Source organism: Castor canadensis, chromosome 5, assembly GCF_047511655.1.
Source record: "Castor canadensis chromosome 5, mCasCan1.hap1v2, whole genome shotgun sequence".
NCBI lineage: Eukaryota > Metazoa > Chordata > Mammalia > Rodentia > Castoridae > Castor > Castor canadensis.
Genome location: NC_133390.1, coordinates 68,783,391 through 68,811,347, shown reverse-complemented (window position 1 = coordinate 68,811,347; position 27,957 = coordinate 68,783,391). Strand labels below are relative to the sequence as shown.

The window sequence follows — 27,957 nt, the reverse complement described above, 5'->3', positions numbered from 1 at the left end:
CCTGCACATCCATGTTTATTGCGGCACTATTCACAATAGCCAAGTTATGGAAACAGCCAAGATGCCCCACCACTGACGAATGGATTAAGAAAATGTGGTATCTATACACAATGGAATTTTATGCAGCCATGAAGAAGAACAAAATGTTATCATTCACTGGTAAATGGATGGAATTGGAGAACATCATTCTGAGTGAGGTTAGCCTGGCCCAAAAGACCAAAAATCGTATGTTCTCCCTCATATGTGGACATTAGATCAAGGGCAAACACAACAAGGGGATTGGACTATGAGCACATGATAAAAGCGAGAGCACACAAGGGAGGGGTGAGGATAGGTAAGACACCTAAAAAACTAGCTAGCATTTGTTGCCCTCAATGCAGAGAAACTAAAGCAGATACCTTAAAGCAACTGAGGCCAATAGGAAAAGGGGACCAGGAACTAGAGAAAAGGTTAGATCAAAAAGAATTAACCTAGAAGGTAACACCCACACACAGGAAATTAATGTGAGTCAATGCCCTGTATAGCTATCCTTATCTCAACCAGCAAAACCCCTTGTTCCTTTCTATTATTGCTTATACTCTCTCTACAACAAAATTAGAGATAAGGGCAAAATAGTTTCTGCTGGGTATTGAGGGGGGGGAGCGGGAGGGGGTGGAGTGGGTGGTAAGGGAGGGGGTGGGGGCAGGGGGGAGAAATGAACCAAGCCTTGTATGCACATATGAATAATAAAAGAAAAATGAAAAAAAAAAAACTCAAACAGAAATACCAGAAATGAAGAATTCAAAAGTTGAATAAGCAATACAGCTGAAGCCTCAATAACACACTAGATCAAGCATAAGAAAGAATAGCCAAGCTTGAAGATAAGTCTTCTGACATATCCCAGACATAAGAAAAGAAAAGCAATGATTAAAAAAAGTAAATGAAGACAGTCGTGGAGACTTTTGAAATCATTAAACAAATATATTTTCACATTTTGGGAGTGACTGAGGGGAAGGAAAGGGGACAGGTATAGAAAACATGTTCAATGAATAACAGATGAACATTATCTTGGGAAAGATGGATATCAAGGGACAGAGATTTACAGGGCCCCAAACAGACATGGCCAGAAAAGATACCCACTGTGGCATATTAAAGTCAAACTACAAAACTAAAAGACAAAAAGAAAAGAACTCTAAAACTATAAGAGTAAATCATCAAATCACAATTAAGAATACCACAACTAAACTAAAATAAGATTTCTCAACAGAAACTTTACAGGCCAGGAGGGAATAGAATAAGATTCTAAGCCCTGAAAGAAAAAAAAAATTCTAATCAAGAATACTATACTCAGCAAAACTATCCTTCAGAAACAAAAGAGAAATAGAGAACTTCCAAGACAAGCAAAATCTGAGAAAAATTTATCACCATCTGACAAGATTTCCAAAATACAAGTAAGGGAGTTCCACATCTAGAAGCAAAGAAAGATAACTGTCATGAAAACACATGAAAGTATAAAACAAGAACAGATCCACAAAAGAGAAAGAGAAGAGAGCAAAAACTCATCAACTGAGTAAACCACCAACCACAAAGATAAACAAGGAAGAAAAGAACATAGGATATTCAAAACACCAGAAGAAAATTCACAAAATAACAAGATAAGGCTTTTCAATCAATAATAGCCTTGTAAGGAAATGGCTATAATCCCCAATTAAAAGATATAGACTGACTGAATAAATTTTAAAAACCAAAACTCAAAAATATGCTGCTTACAAGAAAATCACTTCACAGGAAAGGTACAAATAGACTGGGTGCAAAGATGGAAAAAGACAAATAGAAACCAAAAGTGAACAGGAGTAGCTACACTTATATTTGACAAAATAGATGTTAGGACAAAAACTGTAAAAAGAGACAAAAAATGTCTCTGTATAATTAAAGGATCAATTTGATAAGACCATATAACAATTATAAGTACATACACACCTAATGCCTAATACCCAATTTTATAAAGCAAACACTATAAGATCTAAAGAGAAAGATAGGCTCTAACATTAACACCCTACTATCATCAATAGGCAAAAATATCAACAAAGAAATCTTACAATTAAATTGTACTATGGATCAAATGGACCTACAAGACATTTAAAGAACATTTCATCAAATAGTTGTAGAACACACTTCTTTTTTCATTAGTGAAAAATTCTTGAACATAGACCATGTCTTATGTCACAAAACAAGTTTTAATAAATTGAAAAAAAAACTAAAACCATATCCTGTATAGTTCACTATAATGAAATGAAATGACTGACATGAAATTACAATAAATAACAAAAAACTGTACAAATAATACAAATCATAAAGAATAAATACCACAATTTTGAACAAAGAATAGGTCATGGAATAAATCAAGACAGCATACCAAAACTCATAGAATAGAGCAAAAAGTTTCAAGAAGGAATTTTACAGCATTAAGCATCTATATAAGAACAAAAAAGATTTCAAATAAACAATCTAACTATGGATCTCAAGGACCTAGAAAAATAAGAGCAAAGAAAAACTAAATTTACTAACCCAAATTTAGGAAAAAAATAACAAAGAGCAGAGCATAAATAAATGAATCAGAGATTAAAACTATAGATAGTGGGGGAGGGTGGAATGCTGAACCTGCCCCAGAGAACTGAGGTGTGGCAAGGAGCCAAACTCTCAGCACCAAACTCTGTGATGTAATGCAGCAAAGGCCAAAACGGGGAGCAGGGCAACAAGCTAATCTCCCAGAGAAGCCACCAGCACCTAACAGAGATCGGGAGAGGCATAATAGCTGAGAGCGGGAGTGGAGTGAGAAGTCAACCTTCCAAAAAAGCTGCTAGCAGGACAGGTGGTGGATCCCAGAGCTGATCTCTGGGACAGAGGTAGCATTCAAAACTGAATTTCCCTACCTTGCTGGGGGAGGAGTTGACCAAATAGAGCTGCAGCTGAAGGGCAACCCAGCTGCTGCCTGGTGAAAACAGCTCTGACCACCCTGCATGAGCTGGTAGTCTTACCTTACAATTCCAACTAATCTTCTGGACAGAAGAAACCAAATACTACACATAAGCCAGTTACATGGTGAGACCACATCAGAGCTTGTGCTTGTATGCCAATACCAGGATTGGACACCTAAGGAAAAACTACACAACTTTTACCAAAAGACTGAGCTTTCTGTGATTCCTGAGCCTGGTGTTTTTATTGTTTCTTTTTTTTAATTTTAATTTTTATTATTCCTGTATTATTAACTTCGCCATCACTATTCTTTTATCCTTATTCTTACCCTCTTCACTTTCCCTCCTTCTCCTGTAATACAATCCATTGTTCTCCTTCCTAGATACTCTTTCTGCCCCTTCTCATCCACTTTTCCCACTGTCTTTACTTCCCCTTCTTATCCTCCCCCAGCCTACACACTCATCACCCACTAACTAGCCTATTGTACTACTATAGACAACCCCAGCCCCATGTAATCCCTGACATAAGCACCCTCCACTACAACAACAGAAATACACCAAAACACACACAGGGCCACAAAACCCAGCAGTCCCCATAATTCTTCCCCCACCCACCTACCACTTTTTCCATCTCCTCCTCTTTTTAGTACCACCTTTACCAATTCACCAAAATCTGCAACTAATCTAATAACCACCACCTGTCCAAACTCCCACTGTTTAAAGATATCATCATTAAGGAGTTTTCTATATAATATGTAAACAACTGGTCTGACATTGAACCTGTGAATTTGTTATTGCTATATTACACCTCCAAGCCAGGAGCAGAAAGAGCACATCAGTCTAGCTAACAACCAAGTCAGTCACAACACAAAAATTGAATCAGGGAAAGAAATCAGGCAATCAAAACCACCCTATCAAAAACAGTTGCACAGCTCAAGTGGAGCAATGGGAAGAAGAAGAAGGGATGGAAACCACTCTCCTCAAAAAAATAATTGAATACAGGATTCAGTGGGAAATGAAGAAAATGGATACCAAGTTCCTGACCTTAATGAAATAATGATAAATATCACTAACAATCCCAGTGACACCCACATAAAAACCCTCAAAGAAGAAATTTTGGAAGATATCACTGAGAAATTCATGGAGAAGATACTAGACATGGTTAACCAAAATGTACAAGATACACTCAAGAAATTTCATGACACCAAAAATAAAGAACATGAGAAGACACAGAAACAAATAAAGGAACTCAGAGAGGACATCAACAAACACCAAAGTGAAACAAAGGACACTATAAAACAGGAGATACATGAATTAAAGATGACAATACAAAAATAAAAGAGGAGTTGAACAAAGATATGAAAAAGAATCAACAGAAATCCTGGAAATAAAAGGTCCCTTTAGTCAAACAAAAAACACAGTGGAAGGCCACTCCAGCAGACTAGAACAAGTGGAAAACAGAATCTCAGAGTCTGAAGATAAAATAGAAATTAAAGAAAAAAATAGAAGAAATCTTAGTCAAACAACTCAAGAGCTGTGAAAGGAATATGTAAGAACTCAGTGTCTCCATCAAAAGACCAAACCTGAGAATCATAGGCATTGAAGAAGTGCAAGCCAAGGGATATATAACATATTCAATAAAATAATAACAGAAAATTTCCCAAATCTCAAGAAAGTTTTACCCATTCAGGTTCAGGAAGCCCCTAGTACACCAAACAGGCTTGACCAAAATAGAACCTCCCCACAGCATATTATCATTAAAACAACAAGCACAGATAACAGAGAAAGAATATTGAAGGCTGTAAGACAAAAAAACAAATAACGTATAAAGGTAAACCCATCAAAGTAACAGATTTCTCAACAGAAAGTTTAAAAGCAAGGAGGGCATGGAGTGAGATATTTTGGGCACTGAGCGAAAATAACTTCAGCCCTAGGATACTTTACCAAGCAAAATTATCATTCAAAATTGATGGAGCAATAAAAATCTTCCACGATAAACAGAAATTAAAACAATACATGACCATCAAGCCACCACTACTGAAGATTCTACAAGGAATTCTGTACACAGAAGATGAAAGCAAACAAAACCTTGAGAGGAAGGGAAGTATCAAACCACAAGAGAAGAAAAGACAAGTAATCAGACAGTAGCATTGATTTAACTGTCCACAATCAAATCCTTAACCAACAAAAACAACTAAAAGTCAGAAATTACCACATGCCTATCAATATTAACACTGAATGTCAATGCAGCCCATGGAACTTTCTCCAAAATAGATCATATCTTAGGACACAAAACAAGCCTCAACAAATAAAGAAATTAGAAGTAACCCCCTGCATTCTATCTGATCACAATGCATTAAAACTAGAACTCAACAACAAAAGCTACAGCAGAAAATATACACACAATTGGAGGCTGAATAACACCTTGCTTAACAAGTGGGTCATACAAGAAATAAGAAAGGAAATCAGAAGATTCCAGGAAGCTAATAAAAATGAGAAACCACCTACCAGAACCTATGTGACACAGCAAAGGCACTCCTAAGAGGAAAGTTTATAGTCACAAGTGCATATATTAAAAGGACAAAAAGATCTCAAATAAATGACCTAATGCTACATCTCAAACTCCTAGAAAAAAAGGACAAGCAAAACCCAAAGCAAGCAAAAGGAGAGAAATAATAAAAATAAGGGCTGGAATTAATGAAATAGAGACCAAAAAAAACCATACAAAGAATCAACAAAGCAAAGAGCTGGTTCTTTGAAAAAATAAACAAATCGACAAGCCCCTGGCAAATCTGACTAAAATCAGGAGGGAAAAGACCCAAATTAGTAAAATCAGAAACAAAAAAGGAGAAGTAACAACAAACCCTAAGGAAATCCAGGGAATTATCAGAGACTACTTTGAGAACTATATTCCAATAAATTGGAAAATTTTGAAGAAATGAACATATTTCTGGAATCCAAAACTGAACAAAGAAGATACTAACCACCTAAACAGATCTATAACACATACTGAAATTGAAGCAGCAATAAAGAGTCTCCCCAAAAAGAAAAGTCCAAGATCTGACAGATTCTCAGCTGAATTCTACCAGATCTTCAAAGAAGAACTAATACCAACACTCCTTAAATTTTTCCATGAAACAGAAAGGGAAAAAGCACTACCTAACTCATTCTATGAACTCAGCATTACACTCATCCCCAAACTGAACAGGACACATCCCGAAAAAGGAGAACTACAGGCCAATTTCCTTAATGAACATTGATGTAAAAATCATCAATAAAATAATGTCAAGCCAAATCCAACAACATATCAGAAAGGTCATTCACCACGACCAAGTCTGCTTCATCCCAGGGATGCAGGGATATGCAAATCGATAAATATAATACACCACATTAATAGAAACAAAGACAAAAATGACTTTATCATCTCAATAGATGCAGAAAAAGCCTTTGATAAGATTCAATACCACTTTATGATAAAAGCTCTAAGAACACTAGAAATACAAGGAATGTACTTCACCATTATAAAGGCTATATATGACAAGCCTATAGCCAACATAATACTTAATGGGGAAAAACTGAAACCATTTCCCCTGAAGTCAGGAACAACACAAGGATGCCCACTCTCCCAACTCCTATTCAACACTGTCCTGGAATTCCTAGCCAGAGTAATAAGGCAAGAAGAAGAAAGAAAAGGAGTACAAATCGGTAAAGAAATAGTAAAGTATCCCTATTTGCAGATGACATGATCCTATACCTCAAAGACCCAAAAAACTCCACCTAAAAACTTCTAGACACCATACATAGCTTTAGCAATGTAGCAGGATACAAAATCAACTTACAAAAATCAGTAGCCTTGCTATACACTAACAATGAACAAATTGAGAAAGAACATATGGAAACAATTCCATTTACAATAGCTTCAAAAAAAAGTCAAATACCTTGCAGTAAACTTAGCAAAGATAGTAAATGACCTCTACCAAAAGAACTACAAACCACTGAAGAAAGAGATCAAGGAAGACTACACAAGATGGAACACTCGCATGCTCGTGGACTGACAGAATCAATATAGTAAAAATGGCTATGTTATTACCAAAAGCAACCTACATGTTCAATGTAATTCCTATCAAAATCCCAACGACATTCATCACAGAGATTGAAAAATCTACCCTAAAGTTCATTTGGAAACACAAAAGACCACAAATAGCCAAGGCAATTCTCAGCAAAAAGAGCAATGCTGGAGGAATCACACTACTCAACTTCAAACTATACTACAGAGCCATAACAATAAAAACAGCATGATACTGGCACAAAAACAGATATGAAGACCAATGGAACAGAATAGAGGACCTAGATATGAATCCTCACAGCTATGTCTACCTTATTTTTGACAAAGGCACCAAAAACATACAATGGAGAGAAGACAGCCTCTTCAACAAATGTTGCTGGGACAAGTGGCTATCTGCCTGCAGAACACTGAAACTAGATCCATGCCTGTCACCCTGAACTAGTATCAGCTCAACATGGATTAATGACCTTAATATCAGACCTGAAACCTTGCAGTTAGTACAAGAAAGAGCACCCTGGAAACAATAGGAATAGGAAAGAACTTCCTCAGTAGAAATCCAGAAGCCCAGCAACTAAGAGAAAGGATGGGCAAATGGGACTACATGAAATTAAAAAGCTTCTGCATAAGAAAATAAATGGTCTTTAAACTGAAGAGACTACCCACAGAGTGGGAGAAAGTATTTGCTAGCTATATATCAGACAAAGTACTGATAACCAAAATATACAGGGAGCACAAAAAACTGAACTCCCCCAAAATTAATGAACCAATAATGAAGTAGGCAACTGAACTTCCTTTTTCAAAGGAAGATGTCCAAATGGCCAAAAAACACATGAAAAAAAGTGCTCACCATCCCTAGCCATAAAGGAAATATAAATCAAAACCACACTAAGATTCCATCTCACTCCTGTTAGAATAGCCATCTAACAGGATGTAGATGGGAATGTAAGCTAGTACAACAACTTTGGAAAATAATATGGAGGCTTCTTTAAAAAGCTAAACATAGATCTGCCATATGATCCAGCAATACCACTCCTAGAGATATACCCAAAGGAATGCAGCTCAAGTTATTACAAAAACACCTGCACACCCATATTTATTTCAGTACTATTCACAATAGCCAAGCTAAGGAAGCAGCCAAGATGCCTCACTACCAATGAATGGATTAAGAAAAAGTGGTGTTTATACACAATGGAATTTTATTCAGCCACAAAGAAGAATGAAATTTTGTCATCTGCAAGTAAATGGATGGAACTGGAGAACATCATCTTAAGCAAAGTTAGCTAGGCTCAGAAGGACAAAAATCACATGTCCTCCCTTATGTGCAGGTTCATAAACCTAAAACAAATGCAGTAATATTACTGAACATGGGTCATACACTAAGGGGAGAACACATATGGGAGGAATAGGGAAAGGGAAGAAAACCTAAAACTTAAATGTGGTTGATGTGTTCACTGTAGAGGAGTAAATAAAGTAAACTTTATTTACTTTTATTTACAGAGGCCACTATGGGAAGGGGACCAGGAAGTAGTGAAGAGGTCTGGCAGAGATGAACCAATGTGAGTTTCTGTATACAAGTGCATAGAAGCAACACTAGAAATCTCTCTGAATAGCTATCTTTATCTCAAGCTAGCAAAAAAATGCTATATTTTTCTTATTATCTCCTATGTTTTCTCTTCAACAAAATCAAAAAAGAAGAGTGCAAAACAGGCTCTGCCTGGAAGCTTGGGGGAGGTGTGGCTAAAACAATGTATACACATGTAAGTAAATGTAAAAATGATAAGAAAGAAAGTAAGAAAACAACAGAAGAGATCAATGAAATGAAGAATTGGGTTTTTAAAAAGATAAAATCAGCAAACCTTTTACTAGACTAAGAAAGAAAAAAGGATAGAAAGCCCAAATACAATCACAGACAAAAAGGAAACATTATAATTGATAATACAGAAATACAAAGGATCATCTAGGGACTATTATTAACAACTGTACACTATACTTGGAAAACTTTACACTAAACTCAGAAATGAACACATTTCTGGATACATATAACATATTAAAATTGAGCCACAAAGATATAAAAAAAAATGAATAAACCAGTAAGTAACAAAATCAAATGTTTAATTAAAAGTCTCCAATGAAAGAAAAGCCCAGAACATGACAGCTTCACTGCTGAATTTTACAAAACTTTTAAAGAAAAACTAATACCAATTCTTGTCAAACTATTCCAAAAAAAGGGAGAGAACCCCTCAAAACTCATTCTATGAGACCAGAACTACTGATTTCAAAGTCAGATTACACAAATATATAAAGAACATTATAAATCAAATTCCTGATGAATGCAGATATAAAAATTCTCAACAAAATACTTGCAAACTGAATCCAAAAGCATATAAAAAAGATGATTCATCATGATCAAATGGGATTTAATACAGGAATGCAAAGGAAGGTTCAACATACTCAACCAATACATAAATCGGATAAACAGAATAGAGAATAAAATCATTTTATCATCTCAAATATTAAGCTGGTAAGAACAGATACCACATTTGATCTTAGCCAAAAGGCTGAGACGTGATCATATTATCATATCAGTAAAGGCAGAAAAATTATTCTTAAATTCAATATTCCTTCATGATTAAAAACGCTAAAAAATTAGTTATAGAGGAACCATACCTCAACATGATAAAGGTTATATATACCAGACTCAGATGCAACATCATAATTAATGTGTAAAAACCACAAGCATTTCCTCTAAGATCTGGAACAAGACAAAGATGTTGACTCTCGCTGCCTGTATTCAATACAGTACTGGAAATTTTATCCACAGTCATTAGGCATGAGAAAGAAATTAGAGACATCCAAATAGGAAAGGAGAAAAAGTAAAATTATCCCTGTTTGCAGTTGATATCATTCCATATGTAGAAAAAAAACTAAAGGCTCAATGAAAAAGCTATTAAAATTGATAAATGAATTCAGGAAAGTTGCAGAATACAAACTCAAACAATACAAGTTTCAAATACCTAAATCAATCTTGAGTGAAAAGAACTGGAGGCATAAGAATGCCTGATCTCAAGACATACTTTAGAGCCATAATAATAAAGACAGCACAATCCTTGCACAAAAACTGACACATAGACCAGCATATTGGAATTCCAAAAATAAACTATTATATCTACAACCAACTAAATCTTAACAAAGACATCAAAAACACATTAGAGAAAGGACAGTCTCTTTCTACAAGTGGTAATATGAAAACTGGATGTTCAGAAGCAGATTGAACCTTTACCACTATTTCTCAACTCAAAATGAATTAAAGATCTAAATGTAATACCCAAAAGTATGAAACTTAAAAGAAAACATAAGGGACATGTTTTCTGGCATTAGTACAGATAAAAAAAATTTTTTTAATACGACCCAAAAAAACACCAGAAAACAAAAGCAAAAACAGACAAATATGATTATAACAAACTAAGAAACTACATATAACATGGGAAACAAGCAATAGAATGAAGAGACAACCTACAGGATATTAAAGGATTACTATCCAGAAGGTATAAGGAACTTAAAAAATTTACCAACAACAACAAAAAAAATTAAGCCAATTAAAAACAGGTAAGTGGTCTGCATAGATACTTCTCAAAAGAAGAAATACAAATGGCCAACAAATGTATGCTAAATATTATTAGCCATCAGTGAAATCAAAAAAACAATGAGATATCAACCCAGTTAAAGATAGCTATTTTCAAAAATACTAGATTACAAAAAACAGGGTAGGCACAGTGGCTCATGCCTATAATCCCAGCTACTCAGGAGGCCAAGATTGGGAAGATCAAGATTTGAGGCCAGCCCAAGTACAAGTCTGTGAGACCCCATCTCAGCCAATGGTTAAGTACAGTGGTTCCTATCATCCTGACTACATGGGGAAGTACAAACAGGAGAAATGTAGTCCATGCTGGCCCAGACATAAAGTAAGCACTATGTCAAAGATAATTAAAGAAAACAGAGCTAGCTGAGTAGTTAAGTGGTAGAGTGCCTGCCTAGCAAGTGCAAGGCCCTGAGTTCAACCCCAATATTGCATAAAAAATTAAACAACAACAAAAATGCTGTCTATGGTGGCACATTCCTATAATAACCATTACTCAAGACACATAGGAAAGATGATGGTGGTCTGAAGCCACCCTGTGCAAAAGCGAGGCCCTACCAGAAATATAACCTAAAGCAAAAGAGGCTAGGAACATGGCTCAAGTGGTAGAATGCTTACCTAAAAAGTACAAGGCCCTGAGTTCAAAAAACTAGTACAATACATAAACAAACAAGTATTGGTGAGGATATGAGAATAAAGAACTCTTTACACACTGTTGGTGGGAATATAAATTAACAGAGCCATTACAGAAAATAGTATAGAGATTCCTCAAAAAAATTAAGCATAGAATTACTAGGGAATACAGGGTGTATATCTAAAGGAAATAAAATTGGCATACAAGAGAGACCAGTACTTCTTGTTTACTGCAGCACAATTCATAATAGCTAAGATATAGGATCAACATAGGTGTCTATCAACAGATGGATGGATAAATAGAGTATGGTATATTATATATCATGGAATATTATTCAGCCATAAAGAAATTAAATCCTTTCATGCTCAGTAAAACTCATGGAACTAGGGGACATTATGTTACATAAAGTATACCAGAAACAGAAAGACAAATACCACATGTTCTCTTCTATATGTGGAAGTTTTAAAAAGTCAACCTGCATGTAGAATGATGATTACCAAAGGTATCAAAAGGTGGTGGGTAAGGCTTGCAAAAGGGATGTTGGAAAACAGGTACCAAAACATAGTCAGATAGAAAGAATAAGTTCTTTCTGTTCTCAGTACAGTGAGGTGATTTTAGTTCACTATAACCTATTATATATTTTGTGAAGATTGAGAAAAGTTCAAAGGCTTCAAACACAAAGCAATGATAAGGAAAGAGAAATGCTGATTGCCCTGATTTGATCAGTTCATATTGCATGCATGTGATTAAATATCATACTGAACCCCAATATATACAATTAATATATTAATTTCTTTAAAATTTTTGTATGGGTAAATATAATAGACTATCCTATTTACTTATTATTGGTTTCTTAAACACTTCTTGATGATTGAAGTCAAAATTATAACACCAATTGGTATGATGTTCAATGTATATAAAGGAAATACCTAAGAAAATTAACCACTTTTAGGGTAAGTAAAGTTTTAGGGTAAGAAAAGTAAAGTAAATATGGCAGTAAAGTTTCCATGCTCCACTAAGAATGGAACTATATTGAAACCAGTAGCCTGTGATAATTGACATATATTTATTGCACTACCTAGAGAACCATTAAGCAAAGCATATTAAGAGGATTATACAACAATGACCAAGTGGGATTTGCAACTTGGATGCAAGGAAGAATTAACATATCAAAATCAATGTAATAAACCACATTAACAGCATGAAGAAAAATAAAATGGTTATTTCAGTTGAAACAGAAAAAGCATTTGACAAACAACACACTTCCATAATTTAAAAAAATTCACTGAGCTAGGAATAAAAGGACGCTACCCTGCTTTAATAAAGATCATATATGAAAAATACAAAGCATATGTCATACTCAATGGTAAAAAAATTGAAAGTTTTTCCTTTAAAATTAGGAAAAATGAAAGTCTGCCACTTTTTCCACTTCTATTCAACATGGCATAAGAAGTTCTACTCAGAACAATATGCAAGAAAAAAATGAAAGATATCAAGTTGGAAATAAGAAAGTTACCTCTGTTCATAAATGAGATGATCAAACATATACATATACAAGCGTATAACCTTAAATTTTCTAAAAAAGCTGTTAAAATTATAATAAATGAATTCAGCAAATAGAATACAAAGTCAGCATTAAAAAAACTCAAGATTTAAAAGAGCTAATTTTAAAGTGTACATTTGTGTACATTAACAATAAACAGAAAAAAAATAATGGAAACAATTCTATTTATAATAGTATCAAAAGAGTACTTAGGAATTAACTTAATGAAAAAGCCAAAAAATTTATACAATGAAAGCTATTAAACATTTCTGGAATTTAAAAGGCATAAGTAAATGTAAACGCATCAGTGCAAATCTCTATCAGAATTTCCTTGACATTTTTTCCCAAAATAGAAAAACCAGTATTAAAACTCACACAGAATTTCAAGGGATAACAAACAGCAAAAACAAGTTGAAAAATAAGAAAACTGGAAAATTCACACTTCCTAGATTACAAAACTACAAAGCTGAAGTAATCAAAACAGCATAATACCAACGTAGGGACAGACACATAGAACTATGGGATAATACAGAAAGCTCATAAATAATCCCTCACATATATGATCAAATAATTTTTGACAAGAATGCTGAGATCATTCAATAGGGAAAGCACAATCTTTTCAACATATGGTGGTATGGAAACTGAATATACATATGTGAAAAGGTGACATTTGAACCCAATCTAACACCATATACAAAAATTACTTTAAAATCAATAAAAGACTTAAATGTAGAACCTAAAACTATTAAACTCTCAGAAGAAAACAGAGCAAAGGCTTCACGGCATTGGATTTGGCAATGATTTCTTGGATATGACACCAAAGGAACAGGTAATAAAAGAAAACATAGACATCAAAAGGCTATCACAATTAGGCAGGAGGATCACAAATTTATGGCCAGCCTGGATTACATAGTGAGACCCTGTCTCAAAAAAAAAAGGTGTTTACTACTGATTGATGGGAATATACAATGGAAGAATATGGTGGTTCCTCAAAAAAATAAAAATAGAATTATCTTCTGATTCTACAATTCAACTTCTGAGTATGTACTCAAAAAACCCTGAAAATCAAGGTCTCAAGGATATATTTACCCATCCATAATATAATATAATGCTTCAGCTCATAATAGCTGAAGCATGCAAGCAACCCAAGTGCACACTGATGAATGGATGTATATCAAAATGTGATAATGTGATATATACATACAATGGAATCTTATTCAGCCTTAAAACAAAGTAAATTTTGACATACACTACAACAGGAATAAGCATAAAGGAAATTATTCTTAGTGAAATAAGCCAGTCATGTAAACATAAATGCTATATGATTCTACTTATAATTATGAGTAATGAAAATTATAGAGACAGAAAGGAGAATGATCATTGCCCAGAGGTAAAAGAAAGGGGGAATATGGAGCTATCATTTAGTTGTTATGGAGGATCAGTTTGTTTGTTTTGTTTGTTTGGAGGTACTGAGGTTTAAACTCAGGGACTCATACATACAAGGCAAGCACTCTACCATTTGAGCCACAGTGCCAGTCCTTTTCTGCTTTCATTATTTTTCAGATAGGGTCTCATGCTTTTTTGCCAAAGGCTGGCCTTGGACCATTAGCCTCCTACCTATACCTCCTACATAGCTGGGATTCCAAGAATGAATCACAATGACTGGCTTGTTTTGTTGAGATTGGAGGGGGTGAGGGAGTCTCATTAACTTTTTTTTGTCTGAGCTGATCTTGAACCATAATCCTCCTAATTTCCCCCTCCCAAGGATCTGAGATTACAGGCATATGCCAACATGCCTGCACAGAATTTCACTTTTATAAGATGAAAATATGTATGGAGAAGGAAGGTGGTGGTGGTCTTTCAACATTATGAATGTATTTAAGAGCCATGAACTATAGTTTTAAAAAAATAATACCTAGCTGGGCACCAGTGGCTTATTCCTATAATCCTAGTTACTCAAGAGGCAGAGATCAGGAGGATCATGGGATCATGGTTTAAAGCTAGCCCAGTTGGATAGATTGAGAAACTCTATCTCAAAAATACTCAAAACAAAAAAGGGCTGGGGGAGTGGCTCAAGTGGTAGAGTCCCTGCCTAGCAAGTGTACTGCTCTAAATTCAAATTCCAGTATCACCAAAAAAATACCTAAAACACGCAACTGCCATGTGACCCCCAAATTATACTCCTGGGAATTTATACTAAAGAAATGAAAACTTATGTTCACATATAAATAAGTATATATATTCATACCTGCTTTAATAATAATAGCCAATAAATGGAAACAACTCAAGTGTCCTTCAACAGATGAATATTTTAAACAGTGATACATCCATACCAAGGAATACTACTCAACAGTAAAAAGAAATGAATGACCCACTGCACCAGCCCTTTTTTGTGATGGGTTTTTTTGAGCTAGGGTCTCATGAACTATTTGTCCAGGTTGGCTTCAAACCATGATCTTCCTGATCTCTGCCTCCTGAGTAGTTAGGATTACAGGCATGAGCCACCTGTGCCCAGTTTAGTCAGCATTTCTTATCCACGGGTTTCACATCTATAGATTCAACAACTTATGGATCAGAGTAGCTCAGAGGGAGAGAACTTGCTTAGCACATGCCAGGACCTCAGTTTGGTCCCCAGCACTGAATAAAAGAAGAGTAAGCCAGTGGCAGTCTCTCACACTTGTAATCCCAGCTACTCAGTAGGTAGAGATTTGGAGGACTGTGGATCAAAGTCAACCCAGACAGGCGTGAGACTCGATCTCAACACATAAGGCAGGGCTGTGGTCCCAGCTGCATGTGAGGCCTAAGTAGGAGGATCATAGTCCCAGCTGGCCTGGGCAAAAATGCAAGATCTTATCCAAAAAAATAAATAAAGCAAAAAGGTCTGGGGGCATGGCTCAAGTAGTAGAGCATTTACATAATAAGCACGAAGCCCTGTGTTCAAACCCCAGTATCAAAAAATTTTGTTTGGAAAAAAATTGCATCTTTATTGACTATGTACAGGATTTTTTCTTGTCATTATTACTTAAACCATAGTGTATAACAACTATTTGTGCAGCATTCACATGCATTAAGTAGTATCAGTAACCTAGAAATTATTTAAAGTATACAGAAGTATGTATGTACATTATATGCAAATATACAATTTTATATAATGAACTTGAGCATCTTAAGAGTTTGTTATCCATTGGGCAAACCTAGAACCAATCCTCTACAGATACCAAGAACTGAATATAGGAAACAATTTCAATGAATCTTCAGAGATTAATGCTGAGTGAAAAAAAAAATCAAGTCCAAAAGATTATATATTATATAATATATAAATGGATTATATATTAATCCATTTACAAGTCATTCTTGAAGAGGCACAATCATCAAAATGAAGAACAAATTAGTGATTGCCAGAGGTCAGGAATAAGGGTTGGGAAATTAGAGCAACAGGGTATCACAATAAATGGGGAGCATGAAGAATCATTACAATGACAAAAATGTCCTGTAACTTAATTGTATCAATGTCAATGTCCGGGTTGTGACACCACACTACAGTTTTACAAGATGTTACAATTGGAGGAAACTGGGAGAAAAAAGTACATTGACTTCTCTGTATTATTTCTTACATCTACATGTAAATCAACAATTATTTCAAAATCAAAGGTTTCATTTGAAAAACTAAGTAGACAATAAAGCAGCTGGGAGGACATTTATGGTAGGAGAGGCAGGAATTAGAAAAGAGAAAAGTTATTAAATTAATGACTGTTTCCACCTTAAGAAACTGGAAAAAATCAAATTAAACCAAAAGTAAATAAAAAAATCAAAGCAGAAATTAATTAAATAGAATATAGGAAAACAGTAAAGAAAAGCAACGACGGAGGGAGAATATGGTGCAAATACTGTGTACACCTATATATAAATGGAAAAATGAGATCTGTTGAAACTACTCCAGGAATGGGGGGAGGAAGGATAAAGGACAATTATGGAGGGGGTGAATTCAACTATGATACATTTGTATCATACTTTTGTAAATGCCACTATGTACCCTCAGCACAACAATAAAAAAAGAAAAAAAAATCTATATTAATTTCAATGTCCAATAAACTGGTTTTAAAGGAAAAAAAGAAAATCAATGACTCCAAAGTAGATTTTTTGTGAAAATAAGTATAATCAATAAACTTCTAGCCACACTGATCAGAAAAAAAAAAATAGACACGAGCTTCTAATAACAGAAATTAAAGAAGGGATATAACTACTAATCTCAAAGACATTAAAAATATCACAAATTTGACAGTTGGATTTTCACAAGTTACTCAGTTCTAAAGAGATAATAAACTTTATTTTATCATAAATATTTCACTTACCTGAATGTTTAAGTAAACTTAAGTAGTATTAATGTAGGATATAGTGAACACCAAAATAAGGATACATTCGTATAGCACCTGTTCTTGTCCCAATAGCCAAGATTTTCTGAACTGGATCAAAGGCCAATGCTGTGGGCTGATAAGGAAAACCATGCCGCACTGTCTGAAAGAGCAAATAGTACAAAACATCATCAGAGCATTAAAAATTAGAATCCTAACTAGATACCATTATACAATCACCAGAATGACAATTATTTAAAAAAAAAAAAAGAAAAAATTACACCAAATGTTGACATAGATGTGGAGATGCCTAAACTCTCATACATTGTTGGTGAGAGTCTAAAATGTATATTTTATAATTATTTTTAAAAAGTGACTTGCAGTCCTACCAATTCCAGTATGTATGCACTGAGGACAATTAAAAGCATATATCCACAAAAATGATTTTCTTAATTATGCCACTGACAACTTTATTCATAACAGAAGAATAAACTACCACCCATTAATCAAAATATGAAAACTACTGATAGATGCAATACTATCAAAAACATTATGCTAAGTAAAGGAATGTGCAAAGAGAGTTTATACAGTATCATCACATTTCTATTAAGCTTTGAATAAACAAAAATAATCAATAATGAAAATAAGAATTGTAGTTACCTTGAGGAGGATGGACTGGGGAGTATAAATAAGCTTTATTAAGTTAAAGGCATGCTCTATATTTTGATAAAGTATGCATTATAAAAGTATATATGTTAGTAAAAGAATAGTAGAATAAAATTTGTTATTTCTTGGTGTATAAGCTGTACTTCACAAAATGTAAAGAAAAAAATATTACAGGTCCTATGATGGTGGATTGCTGACAGGCACCACTTCCCTATGTCCCCACAAATCTAAAATAAAACTCAGATACATGGCTACAAGGAAAAGTGGGCAAATTAGTGCACTAAAAAAGAGGGTGCTAGTATAACGACAGATAATAGCTGGGGATAACAAACTCTAAGTCTGTAAAAGTTGCAAATCTACTGTGAGGGCACAGACCTGGACCTGTTCCATCCCACCACCCTCCCAGTTCAAGTTTTATACTTATTTCTTTGTTTTTCTGTCTAGACCTGAATTATTTCCCACAAGAGCCACTCTGAAGGGCCACCTGTGGGGGAAAAAAAAACTGTACCGAAGGCTAAGAGCAGACTGGCAAACCTTGTCTGTGACCCAAACAGAAGCCAACCAGCATCTGTGCACCATCACCTGGACCAGAAAGATTGGCATGGAAATCAACCAGTAGGGCAAACTGGTTTCAGTGCTGAAGGCCAGCACACAGGCTGGCTCAATGTGTGAAATCAAATACATCTGACCCCTGAGAAAACTTCTGGCCAAGCAGGGCACCCAGCCCTGGATGGTGGGAGTAAGGGTGAGATTGCTCAAACATTACTAAAACCAGTGCTGCCACTGAGGGTTGTTACTCAGCCAAGCCCAGCACACAGACAGAAAGTATGACCTCCAAGAAAAACTCTGGGTAAGCAAATTGATTAAAGGCACCCCAACCTGGCTTGGGATCAGTAGGGAAGTTGGTGAAGTCAGGCAATTTTACTACAACCAGTGTTACCACTGAGGGCCACCACTCATCTAAGTCTAGTGTGCAGACAAAAACATCTAACATCTAAGAAAACCTTTAGATAAGCGGGTTAACAAAAGTTGCCAGACCCAACTGGGATCAGTGTGGGAAAGGCAAAGCTGTGCAAAATTTACTACAACCAGTGTTACCTTAAAAGGCCACTTCTCAGCCATACCCAGTGCTCAAAAAAAAACCATCTGACCCCCCCAAAAAACTTTGAACTAAGCAGGCTAATAAGGTCTCCCAGACCTGCCCTGGGGGCAGCATAAAACCTCTCAGTCCAGGGTCTCTATTCAAATGCGAGATGGAAAGCCAGAAAGCTATTTGGCTAGAGCTCAATATCCAGGTCTCTATCCCAAGACAAGGGGGCCCCTCATAGCAAGCTGGCTAGCTAGTTAGAGCCTTAAACTACCACCCAGTCTAGAAGTATACACATATACATAAGTGACAGGAGCTATTTGCATATCAGTCCCCAAACAAAACATTAAACTGAAGGCCTAGGTGGAAAAGGGTTTTAAAAAAAAGGGGGTGGGGTGGGGGGCTCACCATGGACAAGCCAGAGCAGCTGGCTTTCTAAACCACTTACTATGCTTGAAATCCCCACCACCCAACCCCAACTACTGCCTCACATGCCTAGAACTGCTGTACCTTATTCCAGAAAGCTATCCTAATCCAGAGTTCCCAACCCCAGATTATACCTGGGCAATCCAGGGCCCTGAGGGGACAAGTGAATAAACACAACAGGAGAACTGCAGGCACAAACCTGAGGACCACAGATAGTAGAGGAGCATCTAGTGTACTGATAGAGCACAGAACACATCTACTCTTCTCCTCAATAAGGAAGAAATACTGACTTTAAAAAAAAATTAAGTTTTAACTTATCTTTTTTATATTGCCATGTTTTTCTCCTTAATTTTTCATTTTTACTTTTCCTATCTCTTGTTTACAAGCTATTAAACTGGTATTTTATTCTACCTCCTTCATTTATTACTCTCAACCTTTCTTGCTACTTGCAATCCCTGACAATAGCACCCTTCTCCACAACAATTGAACTATATTCCTACACAAAAGTGTTTTGTTCACCTGCAGCCATCCTATTCCACTCCCATTCTCCAAATCTTCCTTCTTATCTCCTCATTCACTTCCCTGATTTTTACTACTTAAGTTTTAACTCCTATGCAAACAAGTTCTATTTTTCTATTCCCCTTCTGTACCATATGAGAATTCTAGACTCCTTCATACATAGCATGATTCATTGTTTAGACGATGTTGCCAATGGTACTCCACTTCATGTAAATATCTGGTTTGGTATTCCAATTGATGAATTTGTTATTGCTGAATTATATGCCCAGGTCAGGGACCAGAAATGGCACATCAACTGTGCCACTAATCAGTCCTGTCAGAACATAAAAAATAATTCAAAGGAAAGACTTTAGGTGACTAAAAGCCCCAATCAACTAACTGCCTACAGATGAGAAAGTCTCAAAAAGAGGTACATGAAATATGAAAAGCAAGGAAATATGACTCCTCAAAAGGTCAAAGATGGACTAGAGGTGTGGCTCAAGTGGTAGAGTGCCTGCTTTGCAATCGCATAACCCTGAGTTCAAATTCCAATACCAACAAAAAAAAGTCAACAGTCATATAACCAAGGATCTGACTGATTGGCACATGTGTGTAATCCTAGCTACTCAGGAGGCAGAGATCAGGAAAGGATTGGATTGACAGTGAAGGGGATGACAAAGTAGATATAATAGAGAAATCAGATAAATATATAGTAAAAATAATGAAGAATGTGAATGGAATATGCAAGAACTCTGGAACTCCATTAAAAGACCAAGCTTACAATTCATGGGCATTGAAGAATGAGAAGAGTTGCAAGCTAAAGGCATAGTCAACATATTCAACAAAATAATAGCAGAAAATTCTCCAAATCTTGAGAAAGAGATACCAAGTACAGGAGGCCTCTAGGACTCAAAAAGTCATAAAGAAAATAGAATCTGTCCATGGCATGTTATAGTTAAAATATTAAGTACAGAGGACAAAAAAAGAATATTAAAAGCTGCAAGGGAGAAGGACTAAGTCACCTAAAAGAGCAAATCCATAAGAATAATAGTGAATTTCTCAACAGACAATTTAAAGGCAAGGAGAACATGGACTGAGATATTTCAAGCACTGAGAAAAAATAATTTTAAACCACAATTTCTCTACTCAACAAAGCTATCATTCATAACTGGAGGAATAAAAACCTTGATGATAAACAGAAACTAAAGCAAGTTACAGCTGTTAAACCAGCACTCCAGAAGAAACCCAAAGGAACTGTACACACGGTAGCTGAAGATAAACATAGCCATGAAAGTATGGGAAAAAATAAGTCTCACCAGATGAATAGACAAGCAAATGAAGAGTAGGAAAGAATCAAACAAATCAACAAAATGGCATAAATTACCACATACCCTTCAATATTAACATTGAATGCTTTTGTTCTCAAATCCCCAATCATGGCAGGTTCTCTTACCGCTTGAGCCACTCTACCAGCTTCACAAAACCTCGATCAAAAGGCATAGACTGGCCATGTGCCAGTGATTCATGCCTGTAATCCAAGCTACTTAGAAGGCTGAGATTAGGAAGATCACAGTTTGAAGCCAAACAGTTGATGAGACCCCCATCTCCAAAATAATCAAAGTAAAATGGGCTAGAGGCATGGCTGCTGTGCAAGCACAAAGCCTGAATTCAAACCCCAGTCCCACAAAAACAAAACAGACATATATTGGCAATAGAAAGCAAGATCTGACAATTTGTTCATTTGTTGCCTATAAGAAAAGCATCTCATTGACAAAAACAAACATTGGATTAGGGTGAAAGGGTAAGAAAAGATTTTTCCAAGCAAATGAAGCCCCAAAACTGACTTGAGTAGCTGTACTCCTATCTAAAAAGGAAGATTTCAAACCTAAATTAGAAGACAGTCTTCTAAAAGTCACTTTATATAAAAAGGAACAATACATCAAGAGGAAATAACAATTTTAAACATGTATATGCCTAGTGTTGGTATATACAAACATTACTAGACTTAGAAGTGTACATAGATCCCAACACAATGATAGTGGGAAACTTCAACCACCCACTATCACCAATAGATAGGTCAACCATCAAAAAAAAAAAAAACAATAAAAAAACCTCAGAATTAAATCACACTATAGATCAAATGGACTTAACAGACATTTAAAGAGTATTTCATCCAGCAGCAGCACAATATATATTCTTCTCAGCAGTCCATGGAACTTTTCCCCAAAATGGATATTTTGGAACACAAAGCAAGTCTTAGCAAATATAATAAAGTTGAAATTACTTCCTTTATCCTATCAGACCACAATGAAATAAAACTAGAAGTCGGCAATAGAAGAATTTACAGAAAATATTCAAACACATAGAGACTAACACAAAAAATGAGAGGAAATGAAAAAGGTCTTAGAATTTAATGAAAATGAAGACACAACATACTGACCCTATGGGATACAGCAAAGGCAAAGCTAAGGGGAAAGTCATATATGAACACATCCATTTTTTTAAAAACCCAGAGATATCTCAAATAAAGAGAAAAATGATGCACTTCCAGATCCTAAAGAGCAAGTCCAAAATTACCAGATGGTAAGAAACAATAAAAATTATGTCAGAAATTAATGAAATAGAGATTTTAAAAACTATATAAAGAATCAATGAAATAAAAAGTTGGTTCTTCTGAAAGATAAATAACAATGAAATCTCCAAGAAATGGATAAATTTCTAAATCCACTTGACTAAGAAAAATTGAGCCAAAAGGATATTAAACCACTTAAATAGATCCATAATAAGCAATGAGACTGAAGCAGTAATAGTCTCTCCCAACAAAGAAAAGCCCAGGATCTGATGGATTCACTGCCAAATTCGACCACACCTTTATTTATTTATTTATTTTTATTAAGTCCAGTGTTAATTGTATTTTCTGACTCTATTCCTTTTTTTTATTAATTTTTATTAGCACACAATAGTTGTGACATTTACATATGTACTTATTTGAGACTCACTCCCTGTTCTCCTTCATCCCTTCCCCCCTTCTTAGAACTATTTCAACAGGTTTCATTGTTCTATTTTCATACACGAATACAAAATACATCCAGCATATTCATCCTCCTTCCCCCTTTCCTTATGCCTCCCTCTCACTAGTACCTATTCCTGGACAGGACCTGTTTTATCTTCCTGTCCTTTGTTTTCCTCCTTTTATTTTATCATTTTTACATTTACTCCCATGTGTATACACATTTTGGGGGATATCTCCCCCCTACCCCACCCCAACTTCCAGGCAGAACCTGTTCTACCCTCTTCTTCTCTGATTTTGTTGAAGAGAAAACATAGGAGATAATAAGAAAGACATAGCTTTTTTTTTTCTTTTATTATTCATATGTGCATACAAGGCTTGGGTCATTTCTCCCCACTGCCCCCACCCCCTCCCTTAACACCCACTCTGCCCCCTACCTCTCCCCCCTCCTCAATACCCAGCAGAAACTATTTTGCCCTTATTTCTAATTTTGTTGTAGAGAGAGTATAAGCAATAATAGGAAGGAACAAAGGTTTTTGCTGGTTGAGATAAGATAGCTATACAGGGCATTGACTCACATTAATTTCCTGTGCGTGGGTGTTACCTTCTAGGTTAATTCTTTTTGATCTAACCTTTTCTCTAGTACCTGTTCCCCTTTTCCTATTGGCCTCAGTTGCTTTAAGGTATCTGCTTTAGTTTCTCTGCGTTAAGGGCAACAAATGCTAGCTAGTTTTTTAGGTGTCTTACCTATCCTCACCCCTTCCTTCTGTGCTCTCGCTTTTATCATGTGCTCGTAGTCCAATCCCCTTGTTGTGTTTACCCTTGATCTAATGTCCACATATGAGGGAGAACATACGATTTTTGGTCTTTTGGGCCAGGCTAACCTCACTCAGAATGATGTTCTCCAATTCCATCCATTTACCAGCGAATGATAACAGTTCGTTCTTCTTCATGGCTGCATAGAATTCCATTGTGTATAGATACCACATTTCCTTAATCCATTCGTCGGTGGTGGGGCATCTTGGCTGTTTCCATAACTTGGCTATTGTGAATAGTGCCGCAATAAACATGGCTGTGCAGGTACCTCTGGAGTAACCTGTGTCACAGTCTTTTGCGTATATCCCCAAGAGTGGTATTACTGGATCAAATGGTATACTGATCGATGTCTAGCTTTTTAAGTAGCCTCCAAATTTTTTTCCAGAGTGGTTGTACTAGTCTACATTCCCACCAACAGTGTAAGAGGGTTCCTTTTTCCCCGCATCCTCGCCAACACCTGTGGTTGGTGATGTTGCTGATGATGGCTATTCTAACAGGGGTGAGGTGGAATCTTAGCGTGGTTTTAATTTGCATTTCCTTTATTGCTAGAGATGGTGAGCATTTTTTCATGTGTTTTCTGGCCATTTGAATTTCTTCTTTTGAGAAAGTTCTGTTTAGTTCACTTGCCCATTTCTTTATTGGTTCATTAGTTTTGGGAGAATTTAGTTTTTTAAGTTCCCTATATATTCTGGTTATCAGTCCTTTGTCTGATGTATAGCTGGCAAATATTTTCTCCCGCTCTGTGGGTGTTCTCTTCAGTTTAGAGACCATTTCTTTTGATGAACAGAAGCCTTTTAGTTTTATGAGGTCCCATTTATCTATGCTATCTCTTAGTTGCTGTGCTGCTGGGGTTTCATTGAGAAAGTTCTTACCTATACCTACTAACTTCAGAGTATTTCCTACTCTTTCCTGTATCAACTTAAGAGTTTGGGGTCTGATATTAAGATCCTTGATCCATTTTGAGTTAATGTTGGTATAGGGTGATATACATGGATCTAGTTTCAGTTTTTTGCAGACTGCTAACCAGTTTTCCCAGCAGTTTTTGTTGAAGAGGCTGCTATTTCTCCATCGTATATTTTTAGCTCCTTTGTCAAAGATAAGTTGCTTATAGTTGTGTGGCTTCATATCTGGGTCCTCTATTCTGTTCCACTGGTCTTCATGTCTGTTTTTGTGCCAGTACCATGCTGTTTTTATTGCTATTGCTTTGTAATATAGTTTGAAGTCAGGTATTGTGATACCTCCTGCATTGTTCTTTTGACTGAGTATTGCCTTGGCTATTCGTGGCCTCTTGTGTTTCCATATAAATTTAACGGTAGATTTTTTCAATCTCTTTAATGAATGTCATTGGAATTTTGATGGGAATTGCATTAAACATGTAGATTACTTTTGGGAGTATAGACATTTTTACTATGTTGATTCTACCAATCCATGAGCATGGGAGATCTCTCCACTTTCTATAGTCTTCCTCAATCTCTTTCTTCAGAAGTGTATAGTTTTCCTTGTAGAGGTCTTTCACATCTTTTGTTAGGTTTACACCTAGGTATTTGATTTTGTTTGAGGCTATTGTAAATGGAATTGTTTTCATACATTCTTTTTCAGTTTGCTCATTGTTAGTGTATAGAAATGCTAATGATTTTTCTATGTTGATTTTATATCCTGCTACCTTGCTATAGCTATTGATGATGTCCAGAAGCTTCTGAGTAGAGTTTTTTGGGTCTTTAAGGTATAGGATCATGTCGTCTGCAAATAGGGATATTTTGACAGTTTCTTTACCTATTTGTATTCCTTTTATTCCTTCTTCTTGCCTAATTGCTCTGGCTAGGAATGCCAGTACTATGTTGAATAGGAGTGGAGATAGTGGGCATCCTTGTCTGGTTCCTGATTTTAGAGGGAATGGTTTCAGTTTTTCTCCGTTAAGTATAATGCTGGCTGTAGGTTTGTCATATATAGCTTTTATAATGTTGAGGAACTTTCCTTCTATTCCTAGTTTTCTTAGAGCTTTTATCATGAAATGATGTTGGATCTTATCAAAGGCTTTTTCTGCATCTATTGAGATGATCAAGTGGTTTTTGTCTTTGCTTCTGTTAATGTGGTTTATTACGTTTATTGATTTTCGTATGTTGAACCACCCCTGCATCCCTGGGATGAAGCCTACTTGGTCGTGGTGAGTAATCTTTTTGATGTGTTGCTGAATTCGGTTTGCCATTATTTTGTTGAGGATTTTTGCATCAATGTTCATTAAGGAGATTGGCCTATAGTTCTCCTTTTTGGAGGTGTCTTTGCCTGGTTTTGGGATAAGTGTAATACTGGCTTCATAAAATGTGTTTTGCAGTTTTCCTTCCGTTTCTATTTCGTGGAATAGTTGAAGGAGGGCTGGTATCAGTTCTTCTTTAAAGGTCTGATAGAATTCAGCAGAGAATCCATCAGGTCCTGGACTTTTCTTTTTGGGGAGACTCTTGATTGCTGCTTCAATTTCATTTTGTGTTATAGGTCTATTCAGGTGATTAATTTCCTCTTGGTTCAGTTTTGGATGATCATATGTATCTAGAAATCTGTCCATTTCTTTTAGATTTTCAAATTTATTTGAATATAGGTTCTCAAAGTAGTCTCTGATGATTTCCTGGACTTCCATGGTGTTTGTTGTTATCTCCCCTTTTGCATTCCTAATTCTACTAATTTGGGTTTTTTCTCTCCTCATTTTAGTCAGGTTTGCCAGGGGTCTATCAATCTTGTTTATTTTTTCAAAGAACCAACTTTTTGTTTCATTAATTCTTTGTATGGTTTTTTTTGGTTTCTATTTCGTTGATTTCAGCTCTTATTTTTATTATTTCTCTCCTTGTATTTGTTTTGGGATTTGCTTGTTCTTGTTTTTCTAGGAGTTTGAGAAGTATCATTAGGTCATTGATTTGGGATCTTTCAATCTTTTTAATATATGCACTCATGGCTATAAACTTTCCTCTCAAGACTGCCTTAGCTGTGTCTCATAGGTTCCGGTAGGTTGTGTTTTCATTTTCATTGACTTCCAGGAACTTTTTAATTTCCTCTTTTATTGCATCGATGATCCATTCTTCATTAAGTAATGAGTTATTTAGTTTCCAGCTGTTTGCACGTTCTTTGTCTTTACTTTTGTTGTTGAGTTCTACTTTTACTGCATTGTGGTCAGATAGTATGCACGGTATTATTTCTATTTTCTTATATTTGCTGAGGCTTGCTTTGTGCCCTAGGATAGGATCTATTTTGGAGAAGGTTCCATGGGCTGCTGAGAAGAATGTATATTGTGTAGAGGTTGGATGAAATGTTCTGTAGACATCTACTAGGTCCATTTGATCTATTGCATATTTTATATCTTGGATTTCTTTATTGAGTTTTTGTTTGGATGACCTATCTATTGATGATAATGGGGTGTTAAAGTCTCCCACAACCACTGTGTTGGCATTTATATATGCTTTTAGGTCTTTCAGGGTATGTTTGATGAAATTGGGTGCGTTGACATTGGGTGCGTACAGATTGATGATTATCATTTCCTTTTGGTCTATTTCCCCTTTTATTAGTATGGAATGTCCTTCTTTATCTCGTTTGATCAATGTAGGTTTGAAGTCTACTTTGTCAGAGATAAGTATTGCTACTCCTGCTTGTTTTCGGGGGCCATTGGCTTGGTAAATCTTCTTCCAGCCTTTCATCCTAAGCATATGCTTATTTCTGTCCGTGAGATGAGTCTCCTGTAAGCAACAAATTGTTGGATCTTCTTTTTTAATCCATTTTGTCAAACGGTGTCTTTTGATGGGTGAATTAAGTCCATTAACATTAAGCGTTAGTACTGATAGGTATGTGGTGATTCCTGTCCTTTAGTTGTCTTAGTTGTTTGAAGGTTTGATTGTGTGTACCTAACTTGATGTTACTCTCTACTGTCTTGCTTTTTCTTATCCTGTGGTTTGGTGCTGCCTGCCTTTTCATGGTTAAGTTGGGTGTCACTTTCTGTGTGCAGAATCCCTTGAAGAATCTTTTGTAATGGTGGCTTTGTGGTCACATATTGTTTTAGTTTCTGCTTATCATGGAAGACTTTTATTGCTCCATCTATTTTGAATGATAGCTTTGCTGGTAGAGTATCCTGGGGTTGAAGTTATTTTCATTCAGTGCCCGGAAGATCTCACCCCATGCTCTTCTTGCTTTTAATGTTTCTGTTGAGAAGTCTGCTGTGATTTTGATGGGTTTACCTTTGTATGTTACTTGTTTTTTCTCTCTTACAGCTTTCAATATTCTTTCCTTAG

General features: G+C 35.8%; 1 protein-coding gene and 1 pseudogene across 4 annotated transcripts in view; both read right to left on the bottom strand.

Annotated features, from left to right (window-relative positions):
* Stxbp5l (syntaxin binding protein 5L) overlaps positions 1-27,957 on the bottom strand; it is a 391,328-nt gene that overhangs the window by 303,658 nt on the left and 59,713 nt on the right. For all 4 annotated transcript variants that reach the window (XM_074073244.1, XM_074073245.1, XM_074073246.1 and 1 more), the window contains one exon: positions 17,252-17,349. In XM_074073244.1, coding sequence (XP_073929345.1) covers positions 17,252-17,349 — 98 coding nt within the window. The remainder of the gene's footprint in view (positions 1-17,251; positions 17,350-27,957) is intronic.
* LOC141423522 (U2 spliceosomal RNA) lies at positions 9,457-9,590 on the bottom strand (annotated as a pseudogene).